Source organism: Diabrotica virgifera, chromosome 6 (genome assembly GCF_917563875.1).
Source record: "Diabrotica virgifera virgifera chromosome 6, PGI_DIABVI_V3a".
In the NCBI taxonomy this organism is placed as follows: domain Eukaryota; kingdom Metazoa; phylum Arthropoda; class Insecta; order Coleoptera; family Chrysomelidae; genus Diabrotica; species Diabrotica virgifera.
Window position 1 is genome coordinate 160,812,821 of NC_065448.1, and position 27,810 is coordinate 160,840,630.

The following is a 27,810-nucleotide window of genomic DNA, read 5'->3' on the forward strand; positions in this document are numbered from 1 at the left end:
AGGTTAGTTGACATGCTTGATCCACCAAGATATGTGGATCAAAATCCCTCTAGCTCAGGGGTGGGCAAATACTTTTAAGCGCGGTCCAAAATGAAATTTTCAAACTGTCTCCCGGGCCGGAAGACTATACCCAGTATGTACGCTAATGTTTTTGGTGGAGGTTTTCTCTGCCCAAGAAATTTTTTTGACAAAGATACGAAAGTATCATTTTAAAGCATTTGGAGAAAGACATTTGACTGTTAATAATAATAAATTGTCTTTCTGGTGTGTACATGCGAACAATTTGTTCCCAGTAAAATTACGAAATTTTCAATATGGTCCATTATACAGTGCGCTGGAATAAGTGTTACCCCTCCCTATTAACTTATTTATTTTTAGCACATAAGCAAAACGCTCGGACAGGTCGATTTTTAAAACAATCGTAGTATATTCTGGCATCAATGTTTCGAACTTTACGTGAACCCTCTTCAGGTGCCAGGCATAACTTTTATTTTTTTAAATGGGAAAGTAGATCATGTGACACCTCATTTAAAAGCTTTTGAGATACTGATTACAAAAATGTATAATACTTAAATCTTTCTTAAGAGCGTAAGCGTAAAATTTCGGTCGAATTATTTTTAAATGCATTCATTTTTTGCGGATCCTGAGAAAACTAATAAGTATTTTTGAAAGATTTAAACGCAGAATGAAAGACTACATTATTACCGAGGGCCTAAAGTCCCTTAAAATGAATAAAAGGTCTCTTTTGAATTATATATTTTAACTTAAAAATCACTCTTAATTGTCTATTTTTTTCACCCCTGGCTGTAACTTATTAAAATCACCATTAAAGAAGTTCCCAGGGATTTAAAACCCTCGATAATACCGTAATCTTTCATTTTGCGTTTAAAAATAATTCGACCTGAAATTTTGCGCCTACGCTCTCAAAAATTATTTAAGTATTATACATTTTTGTAATCAGTATCTCAAAAGCTTTTAAATGAGGTGTCACATGATGCACTTTCCCATTAAAAAAAATCAAAGTTATGACTGTCACCTGAAGAGGGATCACGTAAAGTTCGAAATATTGATGCCAGAATATACTATGACTGTTTTAAAAATCAACCTGTCCGAGCGTTTTGCTTATGTGCTAAAAATAAATAAGTTAATAGGGAGGGGTAACACTTATTCCAGCGCAATGTATTAAGCCATAACAAGGATCCAGATAAAAAATGAACTTCAGAAATTCGATCAAGAATAGAGTAATCAAGAGCAGCCTTTTTGAAGATGCGGAAATTTCTGAGTAACCAAAGATTAAATCTGCAAATCTAATATCGGATGGTAAACTGTTATGTCAAGTCAACCATCATAGACGAAATTCAAAGGAGACAACTGATCTGGTCTGGTATGGTCATGTACGACGTCAATGGACGACGACAGGCTGCCAAAACAAATATGGACGCCAAGGGAAAGAAGGAAGAGAGGAACGCCGAAACAATCCTGGCTAGGCGGCATTCAGAAGGCAATGTCGGAAAGGAACCTTCACCCTGACGAATGCAACGACGGACGAAGCTGGAATCTGGCAACCGGAAGACGGAGAACGCTATAAAAATCCGGGATAATAATAAAAATGTTATGTCCACTCTCTTCTTCTTTATTGGATTGTTAATGCTGACTTAATGAAAAAGCTTTTGAGATGCGGCTTTTTAGGAGAATTATGAAAATACCATGGACCGATCATATTACGAACGAAATGGTGTTGCACAGAATGGAAAAGAAACAGAGAACTTTTGACCATCATTAAAAGGAGAAAGACATAATTTGAAATTAAAAATCACACTAAATTTTCTCTTTTTTTCCCCTCTGCGATAAACATTATAGAAGTTTTCAGGGACTTTCGGCCCTCGGTAATATTTCATTATGCGTTTAAATTTTTCAAAAATACTTATTAGTTTTCTCAGGATTCGAAAAAATGACATTACGCTCTTAAAAAAATCGCTTGCGAGATTTCTCAATGGGCCGGATAAAGTAAGCAAAAGGGCCGGATCCGGCCCGCGGGCTGGCTTTTGCCGACCCCTGACTCTAGCTAGAACTAGAGTTTCTAGTTAATATCCGTCGGGTGAGACCGTACCCTCTGAACAAGCAAGCTCTCTTGAAAAAACATGTGATGCCTGATGTTAAATCCACGAATATTTCAAACATCACGTCAATTTTAATACAAATACGTATTAAAAATTATAAAAATATATATGTTATCTAAAGGGATTTTAACCACATTTCTTGGTGGCTCAAACATGTCATTTAACCTGTAAAAAGGACTGATGATGGAAAACGTTATGTGATTTGGCCCTTAGTAGGGATTTTAATAAAAAATATTTTTAAATGATTTTAATATTTTTCAGAAACATAAAACGATATTTTTAAAATCGATCATGAGAAAAAATTATTTATATAACAAATAATTTTAGTCGAGGAAATGAAGCATTTTGGCTCGCAATTTTTTCGTCCAGCATGGATTTACTTAAAATTTTCACAGAAGGTAGGGAATAGTCCAAGGATCATTTTCTATATCATGCCGCTCTATGCTAAAACCTTGGAGGTGGTTGCCACCCCATCTAGAGGGGTGGGAATTTTGTATTACATTTTAACCATGTAAATCGGTGTAAAATGTGATTCTAAGAAAAAATGTTTTTTACATTTTCTTCGTAAAACTAATATTTTTCGAGTTATTCGCACTTGAAAGTAACAGTTTTTTGTCGAAAAAATCGACTTTTTTAGACGGTTTTTTTAAGAATAACTCGAAAAATATGCATTTAATCAAAATAAACTGCAGATAACAAAATTGTATCTTTTAGTAAGAAAAACTAAATTCTTTTTCTATAATATCTTTAAGACCAATACAAACCGAGATACGGCATGTTAAAAGTTAGCTTTTCTCGTCAAATGCATAATTTGAAATATTCAAAGCCAAATAACGGGGAAACTTTGCATTTTTTGAGGAAATCTTAAATTATATTTATTCAAGCATATAATTATACCTTTCAAATAATAATTATAAAAAATTTCTGACATGAAAATAGAGCGAATTATGATCAAAATAAAGTCGGTACCTGCTTTTTTCTACGAAAAAGTCAGTGAAAATAACCCCCTAACTACCCTACTAATTAAAAATTGGTCTTCACCTTTCTGTACTTCCTTGTATATTGGTTTTGTCAATACACTTGAGAAGATTGACTTATTTAAAAGGCCTAGTTTTAGAAAAATTGGAGTTTAAAGAAAAATTTATTTTTTGCAATTTCGTATTTTTCACCGTTTACTTCCAAATATCTCCGAAAATACTGGAGATACGAAAAAAATAATTAACTACTAAATTGTAGATTTTTTAATGATTAAAATTACATTGTGCATAGATTTTCATTACAGTGAACAATTAGCGAGATATAGCTGTTTAAATCCTCTATTTACGAGCAAACACCCCCTTATTCGAGCACTTTAAACCCACCCCAATTAAAAAGTAAGGGATCTAACGGAATTTAATTCAGACGGTCTTATAGTTCTTCAAAAATCTTACAAAATCATTTTTGATAAAACTTTTTATCACCAAAAATGAAGGAGCTATGTTTATAAAACGAATTTTTTTTTTCGAAATATTCGAATAGTCCTCTTATGGAACATTTTCAATGCATGTATAATACAACAGAACTGGTTCGTATACTGGAAGATGACTTAAAAACTGTTTGTATTTGTACTTCTACATATTTGCAAATTCGTATTTTTGTGTTAAATGTTTTTGTAATTCTCTAATTCTACTTTTTTTTCTGTATAGATCTATTAAATTATCTACTTATAAACATTGTAATGTTCTTAAGGGTGGTTTTTAAGGTTTGAAATATTATAATATTATATCCTCTAAAGCATAAAATGATCATTATTTAGCCAATCAAAACCAAATTTATCCATATTAAAGTTTACAATGTTTTTATATAATTTTTGACAATAAGGGGTAGTTTACACCCCCAAAAATAATCGACGCCCTTGGGCATGTTATAGAATATGAAGTACAGGGTGAAATGATCCAAACCCCAAATTTTTGTGTAAATCGATGCAAGCCGAAATTATTCTTTTAGGATAAGTAATTTTTTATATATAGCTCCAACAAGGGTGGTTTTAAGGGTTGAAATATTATGATAGTATATCTTAAAGCATAATACAATCATTATGTAACTAATAAGAACCAAATGTTGACAATATTAAAGTTTAAAATGTTGTTTTATAATTTTTTACAAGTAGTTTCCTTAGGGGTAGTTTTCACCATTAAAAAACCAAAAGCGTACAACGGCTCAATATAGAAAATGAACTAGAGGGTGAAACGAGCCTAATCCCAAATTTTTGTACATATCGATGCTGGAAGAAAAAATTGCGAGGTTTTGCCATTTTTTCAGTTTCAGTTCCTCGACTATTTGTGCTTATTGCCCATATTTTCGCTTATGCTGATATTTTATTTAGTTTTTAGTCATAACTGTGTTTATTTTGAAAAAATTTTGTATACATACTTCTCCCCAACATATCCATAAGAGTCCCATGATCGCTAGTCGATACGCCTCCCCGTTTCCCCAAGTTATCCAAAAGCAGCAACTCCTGAGCCTGTCTCTCATTGGGCACCGTCCTCACTTTTATCACAAGAACTAACACCAGAACAGCGGCTCTCCAAAAAACACCACAACTAAACACCGTCGCCGACATTACATTAGGATTGCACTTCACAGCGAATTTTTCTTTCTTCCGTGATTAATATCTGATTGACCTGAATGCTAAGAAAAAGTTGATTTCGATTTCACGCATATTTCGTCCATAGTTGTTGGAATTTTTTGTACCGAGCTCGCAGCTCATGGGGACTTTGCTGAGTGTAGGAAGTCGTACGGTCAACTGAAGACACATTAAGCGTTCTTCTTTGTTTACATGAAGAAGAGGCAATTGCGACAAGTGAAAGCTATAGTTTTTTGGTGGCTTCCCCAACGGCGCTTGCACATAGGCGGAGCAAATATTTATTTTATGCACTTTTTATGGTAAATTTATTTTTTTATTTTAGTACATTTTATTACATACATTTATTTTAAAAATAAAATTTGTCTTTAAATACAAAGGTATTTACCATTGTTTTCAAACGAGAACTTAGGATTCGATTCTTAGACAGCTACCGATAAACAAGTGTTTTTTGTTGTCGAGCTAGTTAAATAGTAATTACTGAAACATATTTAAAAGTAATTAAAGTAAAAACTAGTAGTGAAAGTCATTTGTATACGGAATATTTAAATATTTGTGAGTAGATAAAATTTATTATTTATGTCTATTTGGATTTGAATGTTTCAATAAATCACGACAATTATCTCTATGTTATCCAATTCCATGAACGGGTATCGCAACGAAAGCTGTAAGACAGCACGGGTGTTAGATTTTAAATAAATTGAAAGATATCATCTTCCAGTCAACCACAACAAGTTGCATCATATTCAAAAGCAGTTAGCCAACCACGCAATATATTAACCCCAGACAGAGATCAAGCCATTTTAGTTAACACTCTGGAGAATTGTATAATTAATGACTATCTTGAAGGATTGAGTCATCATTCTTCTTCTTCTTCAAGTGCCGTCTCCTAATCGGAGGTTGGATATCATCATCACTATCTTTACTCTATCCACCGCTGCTCATCGCTGAGTCATCATATAGAGCCAAAAATATAATTTTCGCATCCTGTATATCAAACGGTAGAATGTGCATATATATATATATATATATATATATATATATATATATATATATATATATATATATATATATATATATATATATATCTGGACCTCGGAGGTAAACTACACGATGTCAATTCGAGCAAATGTGTTTAGCGTGTGTTTGCAACAAAGTTTAGAGCACTTACAATGCTAATAAAAATCTGATAGGCCATAAAACAAACGGATTAAAAAAACTTGTTGAAAATAACACCATGTCGACATAGTAGAGATTTAACATATCTGAAAAAACAGGAAAAATTGGGAAAAACAGGTTTTTTCCGTTTCTTTCTCCAGACCACTGGAAAAATTGGAAAACATGGGAAAATTTAAATATTTTTTCATTGAGACTGGAAACTTGAAAAAATACCAATTTTAAACTCGTTTAAATATATTTTGCAATAATAATAATAATAATAATAATAACCTGTGGGAGTTTTTTGTCAGTTCTTCTATCAGGCGCGGCCCCCTGCGAATGGGGGATACTTTCTGGGTATTCGTAGCGCCAGTACCCAGAGAGTAGCAGGGATACTTGCCGTGGAACAAAAACTGACACCTGGCAGTAGGTATAAAATGCACACCCATTGATATGGAGAATTATGGTTTATGTTTAGGATCGCTGCCTGGGGATTGCCAGGGCACGTCTGGAGCCGGCGCTGGACGTGACAGCATGCGGGACGTCGGTGGCAGGGTGTTGAGGAGGCGGGCCCCTGTCACACAAACAGCTACAGCCCAACAACAAGAACAACAACCACAAGCGAGCCAAACAACAGCAAGAGCTCCACTCGCTGAAGGTGCTGCGCTGGAACATCAGCCGGCGCTCACTCAAGCGGGACGACCGAGGCAGCGCATGAAATGGACTGTGTCCATCAACGAAAGCATTTTGCGCTTCTATTATAATAAAATTAACATGAAGTAAAACTCCCTAGTGTAGTTGGTATATTTAATAAAAATTATAAAATTTTTTTTAAAAATCCAAACGGATTACGTTCAAAACGTTTTCGGACTTATCAGTCCATCATCAGTGAACCTAAAAGTAAGTAATCTCACTTAGTAAAATTGAAAAGGGTGAAATTTTGAATGTTAAAAATTGAAAAGTGTGGTTACGATTACTTACTCTCTGTCCTTGCTAAATAGCCACAATGCCAAACACTGGTCAAGATGTATGTTCTAACTACATGGTGAAATCTGATCTACAATTTGGCTTACATTGGATGCCAACGGATTAGTACTAGGAACATGATGCTCTACTCCATTAATTAAGAGATTTTTTTATAATTAGGTCTACATTGAACTACGTTTAGTCTGTCAATGATTTAGAAGGAAGTTGAAATACTTCAAATGTCAGTAACATTGACATCCAGGAAAGGGAATTTTTAAGGTATTAACCAAGGTCAAGATCCAATGTGGTTACGGAAATTTAAGTTTAAGACTGTGTTGGAATTTTAATTTTTAATATTAGAATTTAAAATCTACTATTTTTATAAAAATATTACAACCATTACCATAAACTTGACTATAAAATTAAATTTGATCGAACTTATTGTCATAATATGGTAATGAAAACAAAATGTAAGATAGAATTATTGGTTAATGAAAGTTAATAATTTTTTTGGCCTAAAATAGCCTTGTGGGTGAAAGTTAAAACGTTGACTAAAAACTATTATAAGGTGACCAACCTCGGTCAAGAAACGATCGGCTACAGACAACAGCTGTATGCCGAATTTTGCAGGGAGTACCCAGATATTCAAGTATCGGAGCAAAGAGTATCAGATCAATACCGGGTAATCATAAGAAACAACCTTATCCCAGAGACTAGACGCAATACGATCAAAAGCGAAGTCGAACGGGAGATTAATAACCAAGAGCTAGTTTTAGATCAAGTCCCTAATGAAATCCTTGATGAGCAGATTCCTGAGATTCCCATACCAGAAACTCAACCTGACAATACACAGCAGGAAAACAACGAGTCGCGCGATAGTCTAGAAAGCGAAATGGCTCGTGCCGTACAAGAGTTTAATGGAACAAATCCACTTAGCAGACCACCGCTACCACGAATAAACTCTTGTAAGAAACTAGGTGCGCTGTTACAAATTGTGAATACTGAAGTCCTACCCAATTATGTCGTAGAAGCCCACACATTGGAATATCTGCATATGCTAATCTACTGTGCAGCAACAGCAATTGCCAATGTAATGGGCGTTAAGATCAGAACACGACGGGGTACTAATAACGGAAGGACTGGTAACAGAATTGCACCCTGGGAAAAAAGACTTCTCGGAAAAATTGAATTACTGCGTAGGGATATTGGTCAAGTCACAGAATATATAAGAGGTGTAACAAGTAGAAAAGTCATTAAGAGAGCTGAAGAAATAATGCGGAGCACTGCAAGACACTCGAGATACGATCCAGAAAATAACACAGCTCAACAGTGTTTGGATATATTAAAACAAAAACTCTCCGTCTATTCAGGACGATTAAGAAGGTATAAAGTTAGTAACAACCGAAAATGTGACAATGCACTTTTTGAGAACTCTGAGAAGGCGTTTTACCGGAAACTAAATTCAACCGTAGAAAGTGTCGACAAGTCTTACCCAAGCCAAGAAGAAATTCATGAGTTTTGGGGAAATCAACTTTCCACACCAGCTGCTCTTAACAACAATGCTGGCTGGATAGAAGATACGACGCACAACTGTCACCACTACGTCACTGCTAACTACGAACCATTCACGACTGAAGAAGTCTCAAATGTCATCAAAGAGCTTCATAACTGGAAATCCCCTGGACCAGACGGAGTTCAGAACTTTTGGCTTAAAAAGTTTTGGAGTATTCATGAGTGATTATCAACATTAATTAATCATGTTATTTCTAATCCGCAGGAATTACCATCATTTCTAACTCAGGGAACTACTTATTTAATACCCAAGGATCAAAATAACACCCAAGATCCATCCAAGTACCGCCCAATTACTTGTCTTCCAACTTTGTATAAATTGGTCACATCCTGTGTAACCCGGCGTATCTACCAACACTGTGCTCTAAACAATATCATAGAGCCTCAACAGAAAGGATGCGCTAAGGGTTCCATGGGTTGCAAAGAACAGCTTATCATCGACTCAGTCATTTCTAACCAGGCATTCAGTAGAAAAAGGAAACTTTTTACTGCTTTTATTGACTATAAAAAGGCCTTTGATTCAGTACCGCATGAATGGCTAATAGATATATTGAAAATATACAAAGTCGATGATAACATAGTGACCTTTTTAAGGCATATAATGAGAGATTGGAAGACTAAAATTCACCTCCAAATACCTGGTGAAAACAATATCGAAACCGAAAATATCGCAATCAACCGGGGCCTGTTTCAAGGAGGACTCGTTGAGTCCACTGTGGTTCTGTTTAGCTTTGAACCCCCTTTCCCAACTATTAAACTCCACTGACTCAGGTTTTAGCATTAAAAGCAATAATACTGTAGTAGCGAAGCTCAATCATCTGTTGTATATGGATGATTTGAAATTAATGGCTTCCACTCGAGAACACCTAGAAGAGATGCTAAAAACTGTAGAAACATTCTCTAATGATATTAGTATGCAGTTCGGTCTAGACAAGTGCCGTGTTTTGAATATAGTCAGAGGAAAGTGGATTCGATATGCAAAATGGCCAGAACATCGAGGCCATGGGCGATAACGATATGTACAAATATCTTGGAGTAAAGCAGGCGCGGAAAATTGACCATAAGCAAATGAAAACTGAGATAACAACTGAGTTTATAAGAAGGGTAAAACAATTGCTTCGTTCACAGCTTAACAGTAAAAATTTGTTTAAGGCACTGAACACCTACGCTTGTTCCGCGCTTAGCTATTCATTTGGTATTGTTAAGTGGACAAAAACGGATATAGAAAATCTTCAGCGAAAAGTACGAACACACCTCACAAAGGCACAAAAACACCACCCTAAAAGTTCAGTAGAACGAACGACATTACCCCGGTATTTAGGAGGAAGAGGACTTATGGATATTGGTGAGCAATTAGATAAACAGATTGCTAATTTAAGAACTTATTTTCAGATGCAGGCTGAGACATCTACTCTACACCGCGCAATCTGCGCAGTAGATGACACAACACCGATCAAACTGAGGGAACCAGAAATGCGCATAAACCACCTTACTAAGGACGAAAAACTGCGCACCTGGATGGGTAAACCTCTGCACGGGCGACATCCCAATGAGGTTAGCCAAGACTATGTCGACAATACAGCGTCGAACTATTGGTTGACATCAGGAAAGATGTTCCCTGAAACGGAGGGTTCATTACTGGCCATCCAGGATCAGGTTATACCAACCAGAAATTACCTGAAATATATCGTCAAAGATCCTCAGGTTCAAAACGACAGATGCCGATATGGATGTCAAGACCAAGAAACCATCCAACATATTACAGGGGGCTGCCAGGCATTTGCTGCAACTGAATACAAGGAACGGCAACCCTCAGTTAGAAAGATCCTTCATCAAGAAATAGCTATCAAACTGGGACTTCTCCAAACAGACCATCTCCCATATTATCAATACGTTCCTGAGAGTAGGCTTGAGGATGGCAACTACAAGCTATACTGGGACCGCACTGTGCTCACAGACCAAACAGTGGCACATAATAGACCAGATCTCGTACTAGTTAATAAATTGACAAGATAAACAACACTTATTGATGTGGCGATACCTAACAACAATAATCTACGTAGTAAATTTACTGAAAAGATCGCCAAGTACAGAGATCTGGAAATTCAAATACGGAGACAATGGAGAATACACAGTACCCAGACAATACCGATTATTATGTCTACTACTGGAGTCATTCCGAAGACCCTCCTCGAAAGCATCAAAAAGCTGGGTCTGAATGAACATGTTTATAAGACCATGCAGAAAGCTGTACTACTCGCGACGGCCAGAAGTGTACGAAACTTTTTGGGAGATACACCTGCATACCAAGTCACCTAGGGCTCGATAGCATGGAAAGAGTCCCACGAGAGCTCAATCCTTTTGATACCGTTGGTATCTGGGATGAGTCAATTTTCCCCTTAGAGGGAGTGTGAGCCGTATGGCTAAATCTGGATAATAATATATAATCCGGTGGATTCGATATGCAAAATGGCCAGAGCATCGAGGCCATGGGCGAAAATGATATGTACAAATATCTTGGAGTAAAGCAGGCGCGGAAAATTGACCGTAAGCAAATGAAAACTGAGATAACTACTAAGTTTATACGAAGGGTAAAACAGCTGCTTCGTTAACACCTTAACAGTAAAAATTTGTTAAAGGCACTAAACACCTACGCATGTTCCGCGCTTAGATATTCATTTGGTATTGTTAAGTGGACAAAAACGGATATAGAAAATCTTCAGCGAAAAGCACGAACACACCTCACAAAGGCACAAAAACACCACCCTAAAGTGCAGTAGAATGAACGACATTACCGCGGTATTTAGGAGGAAGAGGGCTTATGGATATAGGTGAGCAATTAGATAAACAGATTGCTAATTAAGAACTTATTTTCAGATGCAGGCTGAGAAATCTATTCTACATCGCGCTATTTGCGCAGTAGATGACATAGCACCGATTAAACTGATGGAACCAGAAATGCGCATAAACCACCTTACTAAGGACGAAAAACTGCGCGCCTAGATGGGCAAACCTCTGCACGGGCGACATCCGAATGAGGTCAGCCAAGACTACGTCGACAATACAGCTTCGAACTATTGGTTGACATCGGGAAAGATGTTCTCTGAAACAGAAGGTTCATTACTAGCCATTCAGGATCAGGTTATACCAATCAGAAATTACCTGAAATATATCGTCAAAGACCCTCAGGTTCAAAACGACAGATGCCGATATGGATGTCAAGACCAAGAAACCATCCAACATATTACAGGGGGCTGCCAGGCATTTGCTGCAACTTAATACAAGGAACGGCATGACGCAGTGGGAAAAATCCTTCATCAAGGGATAGCTATCAAGCTGTGACTTTTCCAAACGGACCATCTCCCATATTATCAATACGTCCCTGAGAGTATGCTTGAGGATGGCAACTAGCTATACTGGGACCGCACTGTGCTCACAGACCAAACAGTGGCACATAATAGACCAGATCTCGTACTAGTTAATAAATTAACAAGACAAACAACACTTATTGATGTGGCGATACCTAACAACAATAATCTACGTAGTAAATTTACTGAAAAATCGCCAAGTACAGAGATTTGGAAATTCAAATACGAAGACAATGGAGAATGCAAAGTACCCAGACGATACCTATTATTATGTCTACTACTGGAGTCATTCCGAAGTACCTCCTCGAAAGCATAAAAAGGCTGGGTCTAAATGAACATCTATACAAGACCATGCAGAAAGCTGTACTACTCGTAACGGCCAGATGTGTACGAAAATTTGTGGAAGATACACCTGCATACCAAGTCACCTAGGGCTCGATAACACGGAAAGAGTCCCACCAGAGCTCAATCCTTTTGATACCGTAGGTATCTGGGATGAGTCAATTTTCCCCTTAGAGGGAGTGTGAGCCGTATGGCTAAATCTGGATAATAATAACAAAAGCACACAACAATAACAAAGGCACACAACCATCATCCTCGCAGTGCAGTAGAGAGAACAACATTACCGCGGTATCTAGGAGGAAGAGGACTCATGGACATAGGTAAGCAATTGGATAAACAAGTGGCTAACTTAAGAACTTATTTTCAGGCACAGGCTGAATCATCTACTTTACATCGTGCAATCGGCGCAGTAGATGACTCAACGCCGCTTAAACTGAGGGAACAAGAAATGCGTATAAACCACCTATCTACGGACGAAAAATGCGCACCTGGATGGGTAAACCACTGCATGGACGGCATCTCAATGAGGTCAACCAAGAATATGTCGACAGTAGAGCGTCGAACTATTGGTTGGTATCAGGAAAGATGTTTCCCGAGACAGAAGGTTTCCTACTTGCTATTCAGGATCAGGTTATTCCAACTAGAAATTACCTGAAGTACATCGTAAAAGATCCTCAGGTCCAAAACGACAAATGCCGATATGAATGTCAAACCCAAGAAACCATCCAACATCTTACCAGAGGCTGCCAGGCGTTTGTCGGAACTGATTATAAAGAACGCCACGACTCCGACGAGTAGGAAAGATTCTCCACCAAGAACTAGCTAGCAAACTTGGACTTCTCCAAACCGACCATCTTCCTTATTATCAATACGTCCCTGACAGAATGCTTTAAAACGACAACTACAAGCTCTACTGGGATCGCACTGTACTGACAGACCAAACAGTGGCACACAATAGACCGGATCTCATACTATTTAATAAACTTACTTGGCAAACAACATTAATAGAGGTGGCGATACCTAACAACAATAGTCTGCGTGTTAAGCACAACGAAAAGATCGCCAAATATAGAGATCTCGAAATACAAATAAGGAGACAATGGGGAATGGAAAGTACCCAGACAATACCTATTATTCTTTCTACTACTGGAGTCATTCCAAAGAACCTTATAGAAAACATAAAAAAGCTGGGTCTAAATGAACATCTTTACAAGACTATGCAGAATGCTGTGCTACTCTCGACCTCCAGATGCGTGAGAAAATTTTTGGGAGATACTCCGGCGTACCAAGTCACCTAGGTCTCGATAACACGGAAAGAGTCCCACCAAAGCTCAGTCCTTTTGATACCCTAGGTATCTGGGATGAGTGAATTTTCCCCCTTAGAGTGAGTGCGGGCCGTATGGCTAAATCTGGATAACATCTTTACAAGACTATGCAGAAAGCTGTGCTACTCTCGACCTCCAGATGCGTGCAAAAATTTTTGGGAGATACTCCGGCGTACCAAGTCACCAAGGGCTCGATAACACGGAAAGAGTCCCACCAGAACTCAATCCTTTTGATACCCTAGGTATCTGGGATGAGTGAATTTTCCCCCTTAGAGGGAGTATGGCTAAATCTGGGATAATAATAATATCTAAGATATAAGTACAAACATGACGTATATTCGGTCAAAAATTATAATTATTATCTAATAATTTAAAGTATCAAAACCGAAACTTCAAACGTAGAAAGTACATTATTTAACCAAAGCGCTCAGTGGTATATTTTAATCTTAGTCTGAATCTTCAGACCAAGCATCTGATTCAGACTCGAACCCTGCCTCATGCCTCATCATCCTGGATGGATAAAACAACATGATTTTTGTCAGTTTCTTCTAAAAGTGAATCTGGTCTAGCATCGTAAATAAATATTTGTTTTTCATTTATAACCAAATTTAAATGAATAGCAACAACTTCTGAATTTTATCCTGTGATAATATATTTCGTTTGCTTGTATGTATGAGGCTGTGTAAAGACCAGTTTCTTTCTGAAGAGGCGGAAGATGGAGATCCATTTAAAATTCGGGAGGCAATTGGCGTAAGTGGCTGCGATGTACACAAACATTGCAACCATATAACGGGATGAGTATTATTCGCACTATCCCATAAAGAATTTAGACCAAAAGAATCCAGTTTTTGTTCTAAATTGGGCCAGATTTGCCACCACCTTCGCTACATCTAGATTTAGTGAATGAGCCATTTCATAAATGTAAGTCTATAGCTTCCATTAGTTGGCCTTCATTCAATTGTTCTCCTTTAAACGAGCACCAAGAAGATTGGCTGCAAAGTGAATCTACTTAGAACAAAATTCGTAGCGTTCTTCAACATATTTTAGCAAGCTTTCGATAAGATAACTAGTCTGGTCAACTTGGAGAATATTTAATATTGTGTCTTTTATAATTAAAGACAAAAGGCACTTCTGATAATATAGATCTATCCAATTCTACAAATTTATCGATTTTAATACGGGATGCAGAATTTGTTTAGTATTGGAGGGACGCCGGTGTTCAACATTCCTCCATGGAGAGTTTGGAGTAGTTCCAATGTCTCTTTCCAGCGTTTTGCACTTGCAGTAAGTTCAATGTGTCGCTAAGCCTTCGATAGCTAAGAGGAGAACTTTTAATGAACCGTAAGATGCTGTAATTCTGGCCTGTTGAATTGTTAATGTAAATAAAACACTTTCTATTTTGCTATGACTGTAATGAAGTTGAAAAGGGCAAGAAATAGAATTTTACATGTGAACAATTGAGTTAACAACTTATCCGTGAAAGACGCCACTACACATATATTTACACTTTGTACCGGCTTTTTGCTAATTGCGGCGTGAAGAATTCTCTTCGAAAAAGCGTAAATGAAAAGAGGTTTTTGCGTACGTTCTTAATGAGTGTTGATAGTTGACTGACTGTTGCACCCCGCTCTTTCATCCCGTTAACAAATATTTCCGTTGGGTGCTTTGGGTAAAAGAGAGGGCGGAGATTAACATTCTTGGAAGCTTTCACTGCGTAATGGAATTATTTTATGGTTGTTACAGAGGCGGCGGTTGGTGAAATAGAATTTATTTTGGGTGGAGAATACAGTTCTCCAACATTCCCCCCGGCGTTAGAGCCTTGTGGTCTAACCTACTCTTCTTTACCTTGATTAGGGAGAACCGAAATTTTAGAGATTGCCCTTGTGAATTGACCATCGATGGTCTTCAACTTGACCACTCTGACTTTGCCATCTTGCCCGGGCATTGTATCAACTACCCGTGCTAAAGGCCATTTTAGAGGAGGTACATTATCCTCTCTCAGAAGAACTAAGTCATTGACTTTTACGTTTTCCCTTGGTCGGGACCATTTTGGAGAATTTTGTAACCGGTTCAAGTAATCAACAGACCACTTTTTCCAGAAACTTTGTTGTATTTTTGCAATTTGCTGAAACATGGATAGTTTATTTTCCGGAATTTTTTGTAAGTTTTGCTCAGGATGCGCTGACAGGCTGGAGCCAATTATAAAATGCCCAGGACTGAGAAAGGTGTAATCTGAAGGGTCGCTGGACATGGAACAGATAGGCCTTGAATTCATCACAGCTTCAATTTGAACCATGACAGTGTAAAGCTGTTCGAAAGTGAAAGAAGAACAGCCTATTAGCCTACGCATATGATATTTTGCACTTTTTACTGAAGCTTCCCAGAGCCCAGCCCAATGAGGAGATCTAGGGGGGATAAACTTCCATGAGGTTTGATTTTCAGAAAGGTATTCCATAATGGTTTGAGAATTAGACTTATTTTGAAAAAATTTGTATAAGTCATAGTGTTGGTTTTTTGCACCAGAAAAACATGTGGCATTGTCACTGTAAATGACGGTTGGGTTACCACGTCGGCAAATGAATCTCTTAAGTGTTAATAGAAAGGAAGAAGTTTTTAGATCAGAAACAACCCCAATGTGCACAGCTTTGGTCACCATGCACACGAAAATGGCTATGTATGCCTTGATTTTTGGCGCTTTTCGGAGTGAAGAAAATTTTAACAGAAAGGGTCCACCATAGTCTACACCCACTTTTTGAAAGGGTCTTGTTGTAATGGACAACCTATCTTCAGGTAAATTACCCATAAGCTGTTGTGCAGGAGCACACGAAAATCGGAAACATGTGGTACAGTTGCGAATGATTCGTTTTGCTTCCTTTAGACCATTGAGAGCCCAGAATTTCAAACGAAGATTTGAGAGAACTGTTTGCGCACCAGCATGTCCCAATCTGAGATGTTCATTTTTGATGATAAGATTGACGATAGGATTATTGGATGGGAGCAGTATCGGATGTTTTTGCAAATAGTCTATGTCGGGACAGTTCGTAAGTCTGCCTCCAACTCTGAGAAAATTAGAAGAATCTAAAAATGGTTTTAGTGACATGAAGTTTTTATTCGAAATAAATTTGTTATTTTTAAGCGCCGAAATTTCTTTTGAAAATGCATCACCCTGTATTTTCTTGATGATGAAATCCATTGCATAATTTAACTCCGCAACAGAAAGAGGTTCAGAAATTTTTTGTTTTTTACAATTAGAAATAAAACGAAATACGTACGCTACTGTACGTTTTAAGCGTGAAATATTTGAGAAACGTGAGAAAATTTTTATCCAGAAATTTTCCACATTAGAATTTACCACGAGGCTTATTTTTCTTTCCTCGGGCAGGTTTTCGAGAACTCTGTCATTTACTAGATTGGAAACATTGAAATTTTTATCTCGCAAGCATTTGGGACCTTGCCACCAGAAGTCGCTATTGAGAATTTCAGAACCAGACATTCCTCGAGAAAGAAGGTCTGCGGCATTTTGTGCAGACTTTATGTGAAGCCATGTAAAGTTTTGAGTCAACTCTTGGACAAGAGCTACCCGGTGAGCCACGAAAACCGACCACCGACTTGGATGACTTTTACACCACGGCAGAGCTACTTGGGAGTCTGACCAGAGGCTGACTGAATGAAATTTTATAGATTGATTTTCAAAGATAGAAATTATTTTTGCAACAAGTTTTGAAAGAAGAACCATTGCGCACAGCTTAAGCCTAGGAAGTGTTACCGTCTTTAACGGAGTTATCCTTGATTTGGAAGAAACTAATGCACAAGAGATGGTCTCATCCGAATAGAAAGTTCTTAGGTATACGCATGCGCCATAAGCTGCCATGCTGCTGTCTGCAAATCCATGAAGCTCAACCTTCAGAATTATTTTTTCAGAAAAATAGAAACGAGGAATTTTTAATTGTTTTAATTGTGACAAGTCCTGTAGAAAGTTGTTCCAATCGTTTAGAATAGTTTTGTCCGAAATTTCTGTGTCCCAGTGAATTTTTTGCCGATAGAGTTTCTGCATAAGCATTTTGCCTTTAACAATAAACGGATTGATGAGTCCCAGAGGGACGAAACATTGCGCTAACGCAGATAGGATTTTTCTTTTTGTTATTGGTGGGCAGAAATTATTTTCGGGGACGGAAATTGTTATTTGGTCTTCCGCAGGGTCCCATTTTAGACCTAGAACCTTACTGGAAGTGGAATCGAAATTTAGGTCATATTCCTGAGTAGTATTTTTTGAATGTTCTGGATTGATTTGTAGTAGGAATATGGATGAATTTGAATGGAATTTATGTAAAGTAAACCCATGGCGGTTTAGAACAGAATTTAATTGCTGAAGTATTTCGAGCAAATCTTGAATATTATTTGACCCACATAAACCATCATCTACGTAGAATTGGTTTTCGAGAAAATGCGAGGCCAATGGGAATTGAACTTTATTTTTATTTGAAATTTCTTGCAAGACTCTCGTCGCAAGAAACGGGGCGCTATTCGTCCCGTATGTGATAGTATTTAATTGAATACATTTTATAGAATCGTGGGTATCATCCCTCCACAGAATATTTTGTAGAAAGCGTTGATCTTTGTTGATCCACGGCTGTCGAAACATTTTTTGAATGTCACAGGAAAATATGAATTTGTATTGCCTGAAACGAACCAGAATGTCGAATAAATCGGGTTGAACCTGATACCCTTTTAATGAAATGTCGTTCAGACTTTTTCCTGTAGAGCTTTTACAACTACCGTCCATGACGACACGCAAAGTTGTACTTTTATTTTGTTCGTTGATGACACATAAATGTGGAATAAAATATTTTTTGTCCGAATTTTCATTTACGAACGAAAGAGGTACATATTCAGCATGCCCTATAGAAATATATGTGTCAATGAAATTTTTGTACTCGAAAAATAATTTTTTATCTTTTTGGAATTTATTTTCGAGTGAAAGAAAACGCCGTTTGGCTATAGAAAATGAATCACCCAGTAATTGGTGTTCTTGTGCACTTTTTAATGGCATATCTACTTCAAAGCGTCCATTTTCAAGGATCTTTGTTGTAGTTTGAAATATTTGTTCGGCCAGCTCGTCAGCTTCCGACAGAATAGGTTTTTGAGAAAGTTCTTCCATGTTCCAGAATTTCGTGAGCAGCTCGTCCGTGCTACACGTAGAAAGTAGAGCAACATCTCCAGAAGCATTGTTTGCTACTGTAGGTGCCGTCAAGTGAGGAGCAATCACGCCGGCTATTAGGTACCCCAGATGAGAAGCCTGCAAAACTGGAAGCCTAGGGCCCAGAGGAATTATGTCAGGAAGAATTAAGTCGTAGTACAAATCAGCCCCAACCAAGATGTCTACCTGACTAGGTTTGTGATATGAATCGTCGGCGAGAAAAACGTCCCTTGGAATTGGTAATTTTTTTGTAAGAATGCGGAACTGTGGAAGATTGCAAGTAATATTTTCTAAGATGGCACATGAAATTTTGAAAGACTTTTTATTATAGTTAGAATTCATTTTTATGTTGACCATCTTTTTTGAAACCGAATTACTTTGGCCTATGCCAGAAATGTTTAGAGATATGTCATATGGCTTGTAGCCCAGCCTATCAGCGAGACACTGGGTACAAAAGCTATTTTGACTTCCCGTATCGAGTAACAATCGGGCCGTTAAAGGTTTCCCGTTTTTGTCGAAAATGGTTACTTTGGCCGTAGCTAGAAGTATGTTTAAATTTTTTACGGACAAGGCAGAAAAGGAATTTGTAAAAGGTTCTTGCCCTTGAAACGAAGGACCTTGAAAGTTTGAATTTGACGAATGTTCGCGTTCGTAATTGTTTGAATTTGTAGAAGTGGACGGACTTTCATTTTTATGGGTCGTAGAAAAAGTATTATGTTTACCCGAATTATTATTTGGTGCCAGAATGTGCAAATTTGTATTATGGCGCCTTTTACAAACGGTACATACATGTTTTGATGAACAATCTTTAGAATTATGCCTACCTAGGCAATTTACGCAGAGACCTTTTGAATTCACGAATTTTATTTTGTCATCATGCTGAATGTATTTGAAAAAGTGACATTTGTAAATTTTATGACCTTGCTTTTTGCAGAAAATGCAATAAAAATCAGAAACTAAATTATTTGACGTATTATTTTTATCTGAATCCTCTGATGTGTTATTACTGGATGCATGATGTGAAACTTTTACGTTTTTGGCTTGCCTAGGATTTGTATTTTCCAGGCTTTCCAGAACAATGCACCTTTTTTCAAGAAATTTAAGAAGAACATCCAATTTTGGTACATCTGAATGATTTCGCTCAGTTTCAAAAAGTCTCCTTGTTGAAAAATCTAATTTGCTTTCTAGCAGGAAAACTAAAATTATATCAATGAGCTCTGCACTTGAAAATTGCAAATTTTTTAGCAATTGCATATTTTTTGTTACGGTAGTTAGAAAATTTTTGTTTAATAATTTACTTAAACCTTTTTTGCTCATTGTAATAACTTTAATTTGTTTATTTTTGAATGAAATTATTATTTATTTTTGAATTTTAACAAGCATGCAATATTAAACCAAAAATTCAACCCTGAATAGTTCTTTAAATAGTGTTTAACTTTATTAGAGTAACATTTCGCAAGAGATCTTTGAAAATTAACTTTTTGAATTTACATATATAGAAAAGTTTATTTTGTACGTCACCCCTGGGCTCTTGGTACTTGAATGTGGGCTGCTTTTCCTGGAATCAGCTAGTCCTTGAACACCACTTCTTGAAGTAAACTATTATCACTGTTTTTGTTCACAGAATGTTTATTTGTCCGTAGAATAAATAACGCAATCACTTTGTCTCTTGGAATTATTGTCTATTCGACGAGAATATCCGAAAAACGCGACACTTATAATGTCTTTTAGAAAAAGTTGGCATTAGCCAGAAATGTTTTTTAACAAAATAATAGAATTAGATAGAAACTTGAATTGAGTGTTTTTTGGCCAGAAAAGTTCGGTCGATGGATCAAATGTGGCTCTAATGGCCAAATTCGGCTCTTAGAAATAAAATCCGGTCTCGGAGGAACAAAATGGAGGGACGCCGGTGTTCAACATTCCTCCATGGAGAGTTTGGAGTAGTTCCAATGTCTCTTTCCAGCGTTTTGCACTTGCAGTAAGTTCAATGTGTCGCTAAGCCTTCGATAGCTAAGAGGAGAACTTTTAATGAACCGTAAGATGCTGTAATTCTGGCCTGTTGAATTGTTAATGTAAATAAAACACTTTCTATTTTGCTATGACTGTAATGAAGTTGAAAAGGGCAAGAAATAGAATTTTACATGTGAACAATTGAGTTAACAACTTATCCGTGAAAGACGCCACTACACATATATTTACACTTTGTACCGGCTTTTTGCTAATTGCGGCGTGAAGAATTCTCTTCGAAAAAGCGTAAATGAAAAGAGGTTTTTGCGTACGTTCTTAATGAGTGTTGATAGTTGACTGACTGTTGCACCCCGCTCTTTCATCCCGTTAACAAATATTTCCGTTGGGTGCTTTGGGTAAAAGAGAGGGCGGAGATTAACATTCTTGGAAGCTTTCACTGCGTAATGGAATTATTTTATGGTTGTTACAGAGGCGGCGCGGAAATTTGTTGTTGGTGAAATAGAATTTATTTTGGGTGGAGAATACAGTTCTCCAACAAGTATATTGTAACAAATTTCAATTTTTCCGTATTTTTCCTTTTTTTCCTGTTTTTTCCGGAATAAACAGGTTTTTTTCCTGTACCCAATTTTTCCTGAAATTTTAAATCTCTACGACATTGTGTAGTTTACCTCCGAGGTCCAGATATGGAAACCCTCAATTATCTTGGAAACGGCTTGCATGATTTTTATAGATTTTGATGGGTAAGAGTTTTCTAATGCGGTCGATATTATAGTTGTAATTACATTGTTGTCAGGTCTTCCGTTTCTCTGGAAATCTTATGAACTTTCATATTTTAAATGGAATACCCTGTAAATTTGTTGTGTTTTGAGTTCTTAAGAAATACTGATTATTTTTCAAGTTATATTCTCTATACCAAAACGATAATTTTGGAGTTATTGCTACATTTATTTAAAAATAAAATTAAACAAATTATAAAAATCAATTTTTTAGCCCGGGTAGACATTAATTTAGGTTCTTTGTATTATTGTGAACGAAAAAAGTGATTTGTATTTTTTCTCTAAAGTTAATCGTTTTCGAGTAATAAACAATTTAAAACTAGAAAAACGAAAAATGATTATTTTCAAGGTTAAAAACACAAGTAAAAAATAAAATTTTTAAAATTACGAAGTACCTAAATTCAAGCTCAAACCTTGCTATCAAACGTTGATTGCAAACCTATCAGCTTCCTATTCAAAAGCATTTTTAGCGCTTGTGGGAGTACGAGCGATCGGGGTGCATCCCTAACAACACAAAACATTCCAGGAATTTACTATCAAAGTTCTATTAATATTTGAATGTCCTGGAAAAATTATGTATTACCTAGAGGGAGTCACATACGCCTTTCAGCGCTTATTTAATAGCTGCAATTTTTTTATTACCCACTCTATATACTTTTTGAATCAAATTTTTTATTCTCTTAATATTTTTAAGGTATACTACATTCTTTTCGCAAAACTGAACTCTTTTCGAGATAAACGCATTTTAAATCTGTTTACACCCGAAAAATAACTTAAAACCATACAAATTTACAAATATGTATCGCAAATTTCTTCAAATGGGATTTGTGATGCAGTGACATAAATAATATGAGACCAATTATTATTATGGTTTCAAGTTTATTTTTCGGGTCTAACTACGATGATATTAATTATGCAAGAAATTACATATTATGTCGAAGATTTAAAATGCGTTTATCTCGAAAACAGTATTTGATTTCGGTCATTTTATTTCGGTACTTAGGTTATTAAATTCAATTTTTGTATAAAGTGATGAGAGCACTAAAAACCGGCAAAATAAAACCTAATAAGTTGTGAAATAAAAAGTGATAAAGTGGAGGGAAATTAGCAATAGAAACCTATAAATTTACATTATATTGAAAGTTTCGCAACTTTAGACGTATCGGAGGAGCACGTCAACTAAAACTGTCACTGTATACAGCTAATCCGTATAAAATCCCATTAGCCCAGTAAATGAACGGGAAATTCGGCGATACCGTGTAATTTTCAGGTGCAACTCCGAATTTCATGAAAATTTGGATTTAGGTTCTACTTACCCTCCACTTCAAAGTTGAAATTGTGCCGTTGGTTGCTTTTACGTGGGGGTGACAGTCACCCCTTCTCGGAGGTGAAAAAACATACGTTCAAGATAAGACCGGAAATGGATAAATTGACTGATTTTAAGCAACTTTTGTTCTATAGAGTTTTTTACTTAAGTCAATACTTTTCGAGTTATTTGCCATTGAAAATGTTGATTTTTCGACAAAAAACTACGTTTCAGACGGTTTTTCGCAAATAACTCAAAAAGTAAATATTTTATCGAAAAAAATATCCTTGGAAAAAGTGTAGCTTATAAAAAACCCCAATAAATGGTGTATCAGTAAAGTCTATCAAACAAATAAAAACACAGTTGTAGCTCATGAAAAATACGTTCTTATTCATCTAATTCCAAATCGAACATTTCAAGGTGAAATCACCGAAAAATTAAGCACTTTTCGGGAAAAACCCATTTTTTAAAGTGTTTATAAAAAGCTTTGTTTAAATTTTTAAACAAAAGTTTTAGCATTAAAAATAAGCGAGTTACGCTCAAAATAAAGTTGGCCCTCTTTTTTTTTGTAAAACATCATGAAATTCTCGCCGTGTTTAGCTCCCCAAATCAAATTAATCGCTACCGCTTTACAAACAATTTACTTACCTATATATTTTTTATATGATCTGTCAGTCTCACCGGTTTAAAGTGTTTATTTTTGAAAGGGTTTAAATCGAGAAAGCTTGAATGGGTCACTAATCACGAGTGTATGCAAATTTTGAACAGCCATATCTTAACCAATTTTTGTCTTACGGAGAAACAAAATAAAACTAGCATATTTATAATAGCAAAATCTACATTTTTTTACTCTTTAAGATTTTTCTTATCACTAATACTTTTTAAGTTATTTTGAAAAAATGAAAATTTTCAAAAATTTTTAGAAAATTTTATTTTACTATAAAAGCAACTGTTTCCAAAAATAAGCCCTTCAAACCAACCAAACTTACAGATCATATAAACAATACACATACAGTTAAAATAAATGGTAAAGCCAAACAATTAATTTCATTTAGGGTGCTAAATAGAGGGAGGTTTTCACGATTTCTTTTACCAAAAAAAAGGGGCCAACTTTCTTTTTCAGTGTAACTCGTTTATTTTTTATGCTGTAAACTTTTGTAAAAAACAAATAATAAGCCTTTTTCGATACTTTAAAAATGTTAATAAGGTTTTCCCGAAAAACGCTTCTTTTTTCGGTGATTTCGCGTTGAATTATTCGATTTGGAATTAGAAGAATAAGAATGTATTTTTCATGAGCTACATATTTGCTTCTACTCAATTTGTAGACTTTACTGGTACACCATTTTTTCGTTTTTTTGTAGGCTACACTTTTGCTAAAAATATTTTTTTCGATAAAATATTTACTTTTTGAGTTATTTGGGAAAAACGGTCTGAAAACGTAGTTTTTTTGTCGATAAATCAACATTTTAAATCGCGAATAACTCGAAAAGTATTGACTTACGTAAAAAACTTTATAGAACAAAAGGTGCTTAAAATAAGTCAGTTTATCCATTTCCGACCTTATTTTAAACACGCGTGTTTCACCCCCCGAGAAGGGGTAAATGTCACCCCCCAAGTAAAAGCAACCAACAGCACAATTTCAACTTTGAAGTAGAGGGTAAGTAGAACCTAAATCCAAATTTTCATGCAATTCGGAGTTGCCCCTGGAAATTACACTCCAAAACGGTCATTTATTGGGCTACATACCGATACTTCACCACTGAACAGATAATTACGAAATTATAATGGATTATTAAGTACATAATTTATAAATTAACTAAATACAAACCATTGAGCAAATTGACTAACTTGGTTTTAGTGGTTAAAATGATTTTTGAAAACTTTTTGGTATTTAATTTATCTTTACCATTTAATAACCATTGAATAATAATAATTGTATTTTAAATACATACTTGATGGTATGAAAATTCCATGCAAAATGATAAGATAAAAAGTATTTTAATTTGTAGGAACTTAACTGACCAAATGGAAATGCCCTGAATGGAAAGAAAAATTTACATGGTTCTGAAACGTTTTTTGTTGCATGTCTAATTTAAATATATTATATACTCAGTAGGGATGGGAAAAACCTACCGGTTTAAACCTAAAACCAGTTTTTTTACTTCGCAATAACCGGTTTTGCCGGTTGATTTTTTGTCCCGGTTATAACCGGTTTTTTCTTTTTAAAGTAAAAACCGGTTATTAGGTTTTTATACGGTGATTAGGATTAGGTTAGGTATTATTTCGGATCCCAATCATAATTATTATTCTCAAGTAATTACTCCAAACAAAACCATAATTCAAATTTTATTTTATTTTATAAAATACAGAAGCAAACTGAAAGTGCAATCTCACATCAGCCAGAAACAATTATTAAGTTTTATTATAATATTTCCTTGAAAAAGTATTTGTAATCATAATATTTACATAAGAAGTGATCTGGTTGAATTAAACGCAAACATCATCTATTTTTCACACTTATCTCTTGACATTGAAAGTGGGTGAATGACTTTCTGATTACCAAAAATAATGCTCTGAATATGAATATTGAATTACTGATTACGAATACGGATCCCCAAGAATTTCGCTACGTTTTCAAAACGATACACTCATACAGGAAGTATTAAATGAGTTAAAATGTACCTATTCTTCAAATATATAAACGTGTAAAAAGTAATACTGTTTTTTCGATAGTACTAATTTTGATCATATTGATATCGAGTCGAATGGAGTATCGCAAACTAAAGTGTATGGTAAATGTAACTTTGTAACCTATTGGATTAAAAAAACCGAAAACCGGTTTTTCCCAAAACCGGTTTTTTTGGCCGGTTATGGTTATAACCGCCAGGTTAAACCGTAAGAAAAAAAAACCGGTATACCCGAAAACCGGTGTTTTGTCAAAAACCGCCATCCCTAATACTCAGTGAGATTAGAAGTGTTACACCCAGAAGGAATCATGTCTTGAACTTAATTTTTTGGCAGCACAATGACTATATTTAAAGCATGCTATGATAACATTATCAATGTTTTATCTTTTATAGTTTTTGTAAAAATAAAGTTTTATCTTTAAGTTTTTTTGTTAAAAGATCAATTTATGAAGACCGGTTGGTATAGAAATTTTTAGTTATTACTCCTGTCTAATTGTATTCAGTGCAAGAATATGCCTCGAGTTCGAAGACACCAAAATTACCACCATTTTAGCGATTTTGACAACCAAATGAGCTGGCCAAATACCCAAGTAAGTGGAGGCCAACAAACTAAATAAGAAGAAGAATACACCTAAATATAACCATAAATATAAAAATATAACCATAAAGTTCAACTATGTGACGTCACGGGTCGTTTTAACTATTTTAAATGACAGAAGAAATTAAATTTGTACTTCTAAGTTATTGTGAGCTTTTGAAGCGTGAAATTTTGGAAATCTCATTTTTAAACAAAACCACCATTTTAGAGATTTTGACAGCCAAATGAGCTGGCCAAATACCCAAGTAGGTGGAGGCCAATAAACTAAAGAAGAAGAAGAAGACACCTCAATATAACGATAAATATAAATATAACCATAAAGTTCAACTATGTGACGTCACGGGTCGTTTGAACTATTTTAAATGACAGAAGAAATTAAATTTGTACTTCTAAGTTATTATGAGTTTTTGAAGCGTGAAATTTTGGAAATCTCATTTTTAAACAAAAGTGAACAATATTATGTAATAAAAAATATGTGCAAGTTCCCCATTCAGTTGTGTTAACTTTAAACCGATCAATGTTTTGCCCAGGACAAAATGGTGTTGCCTGTTTGAATATTCAGTCAAACACTCTGACCAAGACTCACACGGTTTAAAAGTCCAATATCGGTTTCTTGACCTTTCAAGTGCGTTAAAACTGCCGACTTTCGGTAGGTTTATCCATCTTGATTTTTTTCACGTTTTAAGACTAAAGTTCGCATGGTAAAATTGAGTTTCTTACCTTCATATTTTATGGATCTGTAAACTTAAAGAAAAAATCGATCAGGGATTTCTTAGAGATTTACAAAGTACTCATGAGATTCATGGAATCAAATTCCTGATTGACATAAAAACCCACTTATAGGTCACCCACCATCTACGCTTCAGACTTTATCTGCTAGCCCGATCAAAGGACAATCTGACCCCAAAAAAATAAAGGAAGGATGAAAATTTGGAAATAGGTAGTTGAAATTGTCTATTATTATATAAGAAATAGTTTAAAATTCTTCATCCCCTCTCGAATATGAAAAAAAAAATACATTCAAAATAAGACCGGAATTGGATAAAATGACTAATTCTAAACAACTTTCCTTCTATAGAGTTTTTTCACTAAGTCAACACTTTTCGAGTTATTTGCGAGTGAATATGTTCGTGTTTAACAAAATAAAACATGTTTTTGGACGGTTTTTCGGAGATAACTAAAAAAGTAAGTATTTTAGCGAAAAAAATATTCTTAGCAAAAATATAGCCCATCAAAAATTGAAAAAATGGTGTATATGAGGTCTGTAGACCCAGTAGAAGCAGAGTTGCAGCAAATGAAAAGTAGGTTCTTCTTCGTCAAATTCCAAATCAAATATTTCAATGTGAAATAACCCAAAAACGGAGCACTTTTAGGAAAAATTAATTTTAACTTTTTTAAAGTGTTCAAAATCGGTATACGTTAAAAAACTGCATTTTCTCGGCTTCCCATGGAGCAATTTTCTTCATTTTTTTTTGTTGCCAAGTAACTCGAGTACAGCCATCTAAGTAACGCATTATTAAATGTCAAACTTGCTTTTGTTTTGCTATAATAGATTAATTTATTTACTCGTGATTAGTTACTCGTTCAAGCCATTTTAACTACAGCTTTTTCAAAACGAAGCACTTTGAACCGATGAAACTTACAGATCATATAAATAATACATAGACAACGTAACTCATGCAGTGGTAATGTTAAAATGTATATATGATGCTAATTAGGGGGTGATTTTCGCGATTTTTTTACCGAAAAATAAAAGGGACCAACAATATTTGGAGCGTAATTCACTTACTTTTAATATTACAAG

The 27,810-nt window shown here is 35.6% G+C and overlaps 1 protein-coding gene across 3 annotated transcripts in view; it reads right to left on the reverse strand.

Moving 5' to 3' along the window:
• LOC114335645 (serine proteinase stubble) overlaps positions 1-27,810 on the reverse strand; it is a 303,061-nt gene that overhangs the window by 215,343 nt on the left and 59,908 nt on the right. The window contains exon 1 of one of the 3 annotated variants that reach the window (XM_028285909.2): positions 4,533-5,009. The exons of 1 other annotated variant lie outside the window; for it this stretch is intronic. In XM_028285909.2, coding sequence (XP_028141710.1) covers positions 4,533-4,722 — 190 coding nt within the window. In that variant the 5' untranslated portion in view covers positions 4,723-5,009. Of the gene's footprint in view, positions 1-4,532; positions 5,010-27,810 lie in introns of those variants that run through there. One more of the 3 variants, XM_028285935.2, reaches the window with a different exon arrangement.